Source organism: Sinocyclocheilus anshuiensis, unplaced genomic scaffold (genome assembly GCF_001515605.1).
Source record: "Sinocyclocheilus anshuiensis isolate Anshui unplaced genomic scaffold, SAMN03320099.WGS_v1.1 scaffold348, whole genome shotgun sequence".
Taxonomy (NCBI): domain Eukaryota; kingdom Metazoa; phylum Chordata; class Actinopteri; order Cypriniformes; family Cyprinidae; genus Sinocyclocheilus; species Sinocyclocheilus anshuiensis.
In genome coordinates this window covers 1196993-1208204 of record NW_015555762.1, presented here as the reverse complement: position 1 = coordinate 1208204, position 11212 = coordinate 1196993, and the positions used below count along the sequence as shown (strand labels likewise).

General features: G+C 35.8%; 1 protein-coding gene across 1 annotated transcript in view; it reads left to right on the top strand.

Moving 5' to 3' along the window:
• Positions 1 to 11212, top strand: part of LOC107673991 (partitioning defective 3 homolog B-like) — a 176434-nt gene that overhangs the window by 37448 nt on the left and 127774 nt on the right. Inside the window, exon 3 of the mRNA XM_016467843.1 lies at positions 8195 to 8363. Within this exon, the coding sequence (XP_016323329.1) occupies positions 8195 to 8363 (169 nt within the window). The remainder of the gene's footprint in view (positions 1 to 8194; positions 8364 to 11212) is intronic.

Sequence of the window (11212 nt, the reverse complement as noted above, 5' to 3'; positions counted from 1 at the left end):
ATGCTGTTCAGTTGCTTTGACACAATCTGTATTGTTAAAAGCGCTATATAAATAAAGGTGACTTGACTTGACTTTGGTTATGTTTTAGAGTATTGTTTATTTATTTGTGCATTTATTTATTTATGCTTTTACTTATTATTTTATAATTTTTATTTATTTATTTGCTTGTTTATGCATTTGTTATTTTTATGAATTTATTTATTTGAATAAGTTTGGAATAATTTCTTAGTATTATTTTAAGCATTTATTTGCTTATATACATATATATATATAATCTATATATATCACAAACAAAAAAATTAATGACACTAATTTTATATCATTGTAACTTTGCTTTCCACACACTTTAAGTACTTCTTCATATACCACAGCAAAAACTATAGTCTGAGAAAGTTCAAACATGATTAAAGGTATTTGTTTTCTTTAATATATATATATATATATATAAAATATATTAAAGAAAACAAACGTGACTGCCACAAAACATTGCTAATACCATGTTTTGCAATATCGTTACAGTTTTTTTGTTTTACGCCATTTGTATTTTGCCAAGTTTTTTTTTTTTTTTTTTGTGGGACTCCATGTTTTAGGCTGTAAACTCTAAAAGTGTGTGTTTGTGTTTTAGCGGTTACCTAATACCCTCTGGGAGTGAAAGCTGCGGCCCAGGTGCATCTTTTTGAGAGGTAATCTCACACATCTGGAGCCGATGTTCAGCACACAGATGCCGGCCGATCTCAGATTAGTCTGGTCCGCTCCTTAATCCCTGTAATTCCAGCCTTGTTTGCACGGCATCACCTGCAATCACATTCCGTGGATTTTACCTGTGTTTGTGTGTGCCGACTCACTGTGTGTTTGTAAAGGCCTCAGCGCAGGTCACACGGGTGTGATTGATGTCGATGCCCCTCTGTGGACGATCACGGCGGGAGATTTAGAGAGACTTTTTGTCAGGCTTATTTGTCATCTGGAGTGAGAGAGGGGCGCGAATGAGAAGATGTAAGACTATACCACGAACGGGAATGAAAATGAAGAATGTGATAAAGTAGGACTCTATGTTCTAATTGCAGAATCAAGTCATAAAATAGTATTTACTGTATAATTTAGAATGTCCGAGAATTTGGCAAAATTTTGATTAATAAATCAAAAGTAGGGCTGTACAATGAATCATATTGTGATATGGAATGGTGTCTATGAATATTAAATGACAGAAATACATTACTATTGTAAACTAGAATGTACTTCTCAAAGTGATGATAACAAAAATAAATATAGCTGCTGCAATTAAGGGGCCAAGCACAACAGAGGTAAAATAAAGAGCTAAGGAGCTGTCTTTAATTGCTCAGTAAAGACCAGGGTTCTCCAACCTGCTTCTGGAGAGCTACCTTCCTGCAGACTTAAGTTCCAACCCTGCTTCACCACACCTGTCTGTAATTAAGCATCCCTGAACACCTTGATTAGCTGGTCCAGGTGTATGTGATTAGGGTTGAAGCTGAACTCTGTAGTACGGTAGCTCTCCAGGAGCAGGGTTGGAGACCCCTGTTAAAGACATTTGTTGATACAGCATTATACTACAAAACTTTGTCCGATGCCCATAAAGGCTGAAATAGAAAAAGTAGGTATTGTTCTATTCGGTATGCATTTCCAAATCTAATGAGACCAATCTTATGATTTTTGGCCAAACTAATCAGAAGTTATAAACAGAAATGTCAAATTTTTTATATCTTTTGAACAGTAGGTGGTGCTGCACCAAAACTACTCATGTGACCTCGGGTCATGCTTGTTATAACACATACCAAGTTTGGTCAGAATGCATTAAAGTGTTGTAGAGATATAGCCTCATGTCCATTTTTGTACAAACTTTGTCAAATTTGTTAATACGCTTAAGAAAATGGTTTGGTATATCAAAAAGCTTTTAATAACTTTTTGCTAAAATGCTCTGAAGATGATATGAGCCAATTTTCATGAAAATTAGACAGACAGTCGATGACGAGTTTGAAAAAGTAGATTTTTCGTAAAAGGCAAAATTGCAAAAAGTCTTGACCCATAGAAATAGAAAATAATTTTGCTCATAGATCTTATGGTTCAAGTTAATAGCATGAACATGAATGCAAATTTGGCCTGTTAGTGGCGCTAGAGAGTTTGAGTTAGAGACTTCAAATTTGCTGTGGTTAATGATGAGACTGTCCTCCATCTGTGTGCCAAATTTCATAACTTTCCTGCAAGCAGTTCTATAAGATTCATAAAATTTGTTAAAGCATTTGTAAAATACAGCATTTTACTGTAAAATTCGAAATGGTCCATGCTCAAAATCGCTGACATAGGACTGTCCGTATCATTTGATTCGGTATGCCGCTCCAAATCTAACTAGATCAATATTATGATTTTTGCTCAAACTATTCAGAAATGATAAACTAAAATTTTAAACAAAAACTGTCAATTTTCATTATCTTTTGACCAGTAAGTGGCGCTTTGCTCATTGCCCATTTTTGCGTGAATTTCATCAAATTCGTTAACACGCTTTACGAGAATGGTTTGGTCTATTGGAAGTCTTTTGCCAGCATTGTCTGAACATGATCTGAGCCAATTTTGGTGAAAATCAGACAAAACTGGTTAAAGTTTTATGCCTTCATTTGATTGCAAAATTAATGTATTTGATTTGTATTAAATTATAAATCACAGAATCCAGAAAAAAAAAATTTCAGAGGGCACTATTATTGTAAAAAAAGATAAAGTTTTATGAATTCAATTTATTAGACATTTATTTTTATTTTATTAAAACTGAATTAAACCATTAAAACAGAATGCAGAAAAAAAATCAGAATCTGGGAAAAAAATAAAAGAGATTTCATAGGGCCCTAATAAAGGAAGGAACAATTCTGGAAGAGAAACTTGAAATGATAATGAACTTTCTTTTCTAAAACCTAGTGACCTGCCTACATGTTTTTAAAGACGTCTTACATCAGCTTTTTATAGATGATCCTGTTCTTCACGATAACGCTCAATCATTAACATTTTGACAAACGAACGGCTCATTCACTAGCAACAGCAAAATCCTGTCGTGACCTAGGGGTTGATTGGCAGGTGGGGTTGGCATGGCAACAGGCTCCATCTCTCATTACCATGCAGGTGGAGCAAGTAATGGATTACAAGAGGAAGTGACATTAGTCAGCATTGTTTGACATCATGTTTCCTCGGGCCAATATCTGCGTTTGAGCTGAGAGAAAAGAGGGCGAGATGCCTGCTAACTTGAATGCAAATCAATTCACAGGATTTTGTCATGAATGAGAAGAAAGTTTATGCCAGCAGTAGTGTTGTCACTGTACCAAAATTTCAGTATTCGGTACAATACCAGTGACTGTAATTTTAAAGGGCTTTTAAAACCTTCTAGAGTTATTCAGCCAAGAATAAAAACTAAGTTAGCTAAAAAAACAAAAACAAAAAAATAAACACAGAACTGCTTTTCTGACTGATATGACACAAACAATGTTAACCATTTGTACATTCTCTAACACGCATATTTTAGATTCACAATTCATTTAAAAGCCTCTGGTGTGTAAAAATAGTAAATATCATCATGTCATCCTGTTTTTTTACCCTAATAAAAGTTATAGGAGCATTAAATAGTTAATAAAGAAACTTAATTCTAATGCTCATTATATTAGCGTTAGCCGCGCTTATGCTAACGATGAACTACTCTAATAACAGCGACGTTCATTTCAATCCGACATTCAAATTAAAATATTGAATAATATTCATAACAGAAGCGGTGTTTCCCAGACTTGCACTCTATTTGTGGCGGCATATATATGCAAATTCATTCTCTGCCAGCAGGAGGCGCTTGTAGAGCGGGAGAGATCAGGTTTCCCCAGTAACGGCTGTAATCAAATAAGTGCTGCGCTCACAAACGTTGCTTTATCAGGCATTACAGGCAAGGTGAAATGACAATGACATCCATAATTTTTTGAAGACAGTCGGTTTCCTTCAGAAATACAGTGATATAAAAACACCCACACTGGGTTTCAGTCATTTGATCCGGGTGTCTGTCTTTAAAGTGTTTTGTTAGTTTGATGTGCTTCTTCATTTTGAGGTCGCCACGTCTCCGTGCTTTTATGAGAGAGCATCTGCGCACCTTTCGGATAGCGCATCAAGAACCGGGTTGACCGGGTACTCGGTACCACCGGTACTTAAAAAAACCTGGTACTGTAACGTTTTAATTTTTTTAGTACCGACTTGGTACCGAAGTCTTTTGACAACACTAGCCAGCAGAGAAGTTAAGAACTTACAATAATTGGATTGGCAATTGGTTCTTCTCTGTGTGGCCTGTTTTTCTTGTTATATCTCACGTTTTTACTATAAATGGCTCATTGTGTCTTTATATGTATTTGTGACTTTATATTTTAATTTTATTTACCGCAATTTTGACATTTATATACCACAATGTAACTGTCTCACAATTGGGCCTTTTTATCTCACAGTTTTGCCAATCTGACAATTCTGACATTATATATAATCGTTACTTTGTTTTTGCACATTGAGACTATGTTTCAGTTTTGACTTTAAATGCAATAAAATTGGCTTTATATGTCACAGTTTTGATCTCACAATTATGACTATCAATACTGACTTTATATCTCAATTTTGCATTTAGATCTCACAATTGTGAATTTATGAATAGTGACTTTATATCTCAAATTTTAATTTATATGCAACAATGTTACAGTCTCATCCTTTTGACTTTATATCTCACAATTTTGACTTTATATGGCAAAGTGTGACTATATATCTCAGTTGTGACTATACGCCACAAAATTTCCTAGTTATATTATGTCTTTGTTACAATGTGACTTTTTATCTCAATTTTGACTTTATATTTCGCATACTTGACTTTATATCTCATTTTGACTTTGTATGCTACAAAATTGACTTTATAGTCACAATTTTGTCTTCATCTCAAATGTCTTTATATGCCACAGAATTTACTTTATATCTTGCAATGATGACTTTGTCATAATTTGTCATAGTTGTTCCACAATATGACATAAAAGTGACTTTTTCTTACAATGTGACTGTATATGCCACAATGAGAATTTATCTTTACAGTTTTGACCAAAATCACTTTGTAAAGTTGAAATTGTGAGATATACGAAGTCTGCAAAAATGTTTTTTTTTCAAAATTGTCACTTTATATGTCACTAGCATATTATACGCAATTAGAATCTTAAATTTCTTCCTCACAATTACCATTTTTATATTTTACTCTGAGGTGGAAACAAGTTTCCGTACATGTGGTTGAGTTGTTGACTTAACAATGACTTAACAGTCAGTGACCAAACAAAACAATGTTTTGTATTTTTTGTAAGGAAACCGGTTTCAAACCGGCCTCCAAGGCACCATAACATCACATCTAATGATCTAGAACAATTTTAAGTGAGCTTTAGAGGTTAACAAGGAAATACTAAAAACAACATAGTGAATGTGTATATCTATACGTTCATTTGCCGGTAGAAACAGAATCATAAATTGAAAAATCAAGCAGCATTTTTACAGTTTTGGGCTCCGCCAATAACTCTTTCCTCATATGTAACTCAAATAGAGAAATGCCACCAACTCGGCTGAGCCCTAATAGTCTATATTCCTTTAATACATGCATACACATTCACAAATCCTCTCAGAGGTCGTGTTGTTGACGAATGCCTCTCAATAGAATTGAAAAGCCGAGAGTGTGTCCATGTTACGGCTCTCACGAGACACATCTGTGACCGGCCTGGCTGCTATTATGAGGGAAGAAGTTTTCATTGTTTTTTGTTTTGTTTGCAGCTCCGTGATTGGCTGAAATTGACACGCTCTTTTCTGTGAGTCGCATGCCTCTACAATCCTTCAGGAATAATGTGCAGCGTGTATATACACAACAGCGGTGATGAATATCCCAGCCCGCACGCTTCAGGCCCAGAAATAGAGTTTGATCAGGTATGAACACTTAGGGCAAGAACCAGAGAGAGATGCGCAGAAAGACGGCCATCTATCAAACCCGTGGAGAAGTGATTCCCCGAGATTACTTTCCCCCTCTCTCTGATCTGGACGATTTCTGCGAGAAATGTCAGCCCATCGAATCACACAGACCGGGCTGGGGTGCGCGGCGCAATATTTCCCCGTGATTGATGATGCGTATTCCTGTCGCGTGTCACCGGTTATTGTTTTCCTGAGAAACGGATGCAGATGACTTCATATTGACTTCATATCTCCCATACGCGTTACCTGCCCTCGCAACTGATGTTCCCTGGCGTTTTTTGTCTTTCATTAAGCCGTTGTTTCCTCTGCCAGGCCTTTGACGTGACTGGAAAGGTGAGCCGTGCGAAGAAGGGAAGTGCTAATTCATTAGTGGCTGGCGAATGAGTTCATCAGCCGGCCCGGCTTTATGGCCGCTTGTCAACGTGCCAATCGGAGACGGTCAGAGACCACGGCACGCTCAACCGAATTCTCTCTCATTACCGTCAACGTCCTCTCGGCTCATAACGCTACCGTGACATTATGTTTGACAGCTTCTGATTCCCTTGTCACATCTAATTTGACCATTGATGCTTAACGCATGTGCTCACAAACACAGACGCCTGTCGACTTGGGTTTCATTTTTTAATTTCATTTATATTTGTTTATCATACTGCCTGTCGTGTTTATATGATCGTAACTGGTTTGGGAAAAGTGCTGTAAGCTACTCGACCGATGCGTTTCACACACAGGCTCTCAGCCGTTACATTAGAGTCTGTTTTATTGACAATTAATGTACGGTTGCGGTGTAATGTGTCTAATTATTGTCTGATGGCTGTGTCTATTAACTCGTTAGTAATTACTTATTACGTTTCGCCCCATTTGAGGCACCTGCTGGAATAATAGCACCTCTCGACAAGAGATAAGTGTGTGTGTTTTTCAGTATAGCATGCTTGCAGAATATTTGTGGTATGCATACTGTGTGCGCTGTTGGATAAGCTTTTGTTTGCATGGAAAACAGGATTACCTGTATTTGCCAACATGTGAACCGTGAACGCTCCAGGGATCATTGTATCCCACAATGCAATGCACTCAACTTGACCTTTCCAGTGTGACGAATGAGCCAGCAGTAGCACCAGCTGTAATTTATTATTATTATTTTTTAACATCATCTTGATTCGTTGTGATTGGACTGCCAACATCAAGACAAAATGTATATTGATGTTTTTTCTTTTTGATTGATTTAAATTTGAAAGTTATATAAAACGTAAATTAAGATTTTTATTGTTTATTTATTTTTTCGTATTCATTAAAATATTTGTAATCTTTATATTTTCAACTCTAATTTTTTTTATATCATATAAATAATAAAATACTGCAATTTATCAATTTTTTTCATTTATTGTTTTAGAAATTTTAGAATTTTAAATTTTTTAATTTTATAGAATGTTTATATATATATATATATATATATATGCATCATATTGAAGTTTTAAATAACTGCTTTTGTTTGAGTTAAATATGTAAATATGTAACAGTGAGGTCATGTGACAGCAATGTAGCATATGGCTGTTACCGATTGGATGTTTAACTTTGCTATCTCTTGCCATGTAAAATAGTGATTTTTTTTTTTTACATCTGATGTTTTGTGAATATATATTTTGGGGGCCACTGTAACTCATCCAGACTTTCTCATACTGTACATCCAAAGGAAACAGCAACTATTCTTTCAGTCTTACATACATAGTAATTTTTGAAGCATCTATTATTAATATTGGCCTGTGTTATTCAGGGCTTTGCTCTGAGCGAGAATGAATTATCAATATTGCATTATAGTACAGTGGCACTGATCATCCATTCTACTTTCCAACTAACAAATCCTTGTACCTTTCTTTTGTGTAAACTTTATGAACTTTATGATCTTGAGGAATGATGTCATATTCAGAGTTAACTTTTTCATGCTGTAATTCCCCCTGTACAATGATTTTGTATGAAATAAACAAGGACAAACCGTTTGATCAGTGTGCTTATGCTAGTACCTGCAGTTATTCTTATTTTCAGCATTGTGTCTCTTGTTATGTCCTTGTAAAATAGCCTAAATGTGATGTGTGTAAACATTATTTTTTGACTTTTTTACATTGTGGCTGTTTTGTTTGTTTGATAGTGATGTTTTTCCTGTTCTCTAATCTGACTGGTGTTTGTCTGTCCTCAGTTGAAGGCTGTGTATGAGAAGATGGAGCTCCAGCAGAGGGCGATGGTGAGTCCCGGGGGGAGTGTGGCGTCCAGTTGCTCCAGCCCTGACCCCTCTGAACCTGAGCTCAGTGTCCTGCAGCCCTACCTGGGCAGTGAGATCGAGGTCACCCACTCTGCCCTCAAATCAAGTACGTATGTCAGTGCTGCAATTCACATGTCCACATCAATCAAAAAGAAAAACATGAATGATGCGTTTAGCAGAATCTGCAATAGAATTTTTATTTTATTTTATTCCTTTTTTTTCTCAAATAACTCAATAACTCTTGGTTAACTCAAAAATGCTATTATAAATTATTATAGAAATACAATTTTGATTTTATTTATTGTATTATTGTTGTATTGTATTTTTATTCAGTAATTAAGATTTTATTTCATTTTATATTTTATTCTATATTCTATATTTTATTTTATTTTATAGTGAAGTCTTGGATGTGTTATGTTAGATTTTGATCAGGGTGAAATTGTTGTTGATCTAAATTCTAAACGATTATTAAGATATTATTTTTAAAAATATATTTAAAAATGTTATTATAAATTACAGTGAAAACTATATATTTTTTATTTAATTATTGTATTACTGTTGTATATATTGTATTCATATTCATTGAATTAAGCATTTATTTGATCTTGTTTTATTTTATTTTTTTGGTCAAGGAGAGATAAAAAAAAGGCTGTAAAAACAATTATAAGTCAGAGAGGTATATTTGTGGGTTCTGTTTGAAACCCCAAAGCCTCTAAGGGTTAAACAATACTTTGTTTCCAACATGCACAAGTGTCTTTCATTTCCAGCGACCACAGACCGACTGAATGAAGAAAACATCTGTATGTGCACATCGTTATGAATGTGTGTGGTACACAGTTGTAGATAGTGAATGTGGATTGTTTTCATAGTTATGTGTGAACTTGTGTACATGTGTGGTTGCATTAGTAGCAGCGCATAATTGAGCTGATGTTGTGTGTGTGTATGTGTGGTTTAGTGTTAACTCACTGTTTTGTATAACGTTTTGAAACAACATAAGGGTGAGTAAAATTGATGACAGAATTTTCAGTTTTTGGATCACTGTCCCTTTAAGGCTTCTTAGCGACCACCCATAATGCCACTACTACATAGCAGCAGATTTGTGACTATAAAAGTGGCTAACGCTCGCTCGATGTTTGACTGGCACAGCTGTATCAATTCAAATGAATGCAAACGTTACACTTGCCATTTCTGAATCCATCATTGTGACTGCTCACTCAGCCTTGCCCTGGCTAACCTTCCCATAATGCTCCTCTCTGAAGCCAGACTGGAGGCAGATGTCCCTGTGTACACCTCAAACACTGCCATGTCATTACATTACAAAAAGTCCACTGTCAGCTGTACACACAAAATGCTCGTCTCGCTCATTTATCAATTAAATTATGCCGGGGACAAAGGAACCGTGCCCAATGTAGTTTAGTGGCCGTGCCGTAGCGCCAGTTTGTTTGTGTGTGTGTGTGTGTGTGTGTGTGTGTTGTTTTTTTACTATGATTAATTTGCTGTCTGCTTTTATATAAACTGTCATCCAGGTTTAAGATGTATAAAATGAAAGACACATGAATATCCACTGTTGTGTGGCAGCGTTCTGCTCTTTTTGTTGGTGAGGATTTGAATCCAGTTAATCACAGCTCTTATGTATATCAGCCGAGCCATGCCAGACTGCCTCCTCCTCTCCCTCTCAGCACAACAGCTTTACTCAAAGATCACAAGTGCTTTCTCAGAGGGCTCTTCACTCTTCTACAAACCAGTCAGACACTCCACTATGAGCTGACGCCCCTTTTCTTCCCACAAAATAAACAGATCTCGGAATGTGGCTTAGTAGAATACTAGACTGATATCTGTGCTGTAACATTTCAAAATAATATGTTCAAAGCTGCTTGTTGATTGTTAATTATCCAATTTTTCTTGTTTGTTGGCCATTGTTTGATGTTAAAATACTTTTTCCTATACCAGCTTAACATGCAGAGTGCTTGTAAGTCATTTGTAGGTTGAGTATGCTGAAAAGTGTAAACACTGACGCTCTGTGGTGCTATCAAACCTTTGTTTTATTATTTGATTATTGTTTGAATATCCTGACCAGTCCAGCATAACAACAGTGTCTCAACCAATGGATTTAGTGGTTTAGGGCAGAGCTATCTGTTTGTCTTGACCAATGGCAGACAGGGGAAAGGTGTTTGAGAACAATAATTATTTTTCCAATTCTGTTTGGTAACACTAGTAATTTACTCACCCTCTTATCCTTAAACTCACAAGACTTTCGTTCATTTTTGAATCACAAACTAAAATATTTTTAATGAAACCTGAGAAATTTACATCCCACCATTGAAAGTACATTCCTGCCAAACTTTAACGCTTTAAACAGCGTCAGTCAAGCATGTTTGTTTTTCCATTTACTATATTTGATGTGCTCTATGTACTGTATGTGCATTTATAAATGTTTATATGTGAGGGTGAGTAACTGATGGTAGCATTTTTATTTTGGGGTGAACTAACCGTTTAACCCCCTCACAGTTTTCTTTTTTCTTGTATAATGTACTGTTTTAATGTAACTTTGAAAACTAATTAAAAAAAGCATGTAGAATGCCTTCTAAGGTCAAAACCAGCTCACTGTGGATAAATAAATGAAAAGGGTCAATCACTGTGAAAGAAGCCCTCGAGTGTCTCGGATAGTATCGCAGTAAACCTCTTACGCACACAATCACACACCACTTCACATGGCAAAAGCCGATTCATGGTGTAGAATAGAATGTTGCGAAAAGGCTTCACTCGCACTATTTCAAAGCAAGGATCTCACCACGGCTGTAATTGTTTTTTAACAATGGGCTCGCTTACACCGCTGACTTGACATTTCTGAGGTGAACTAATTATTGAAACAGAATTCTTCATGCAGAACTCCCTCGTTTAATAAAACAGATGTACGACATTCACCTCGAGAAGAAGTTTAATAATTTCCTGCTG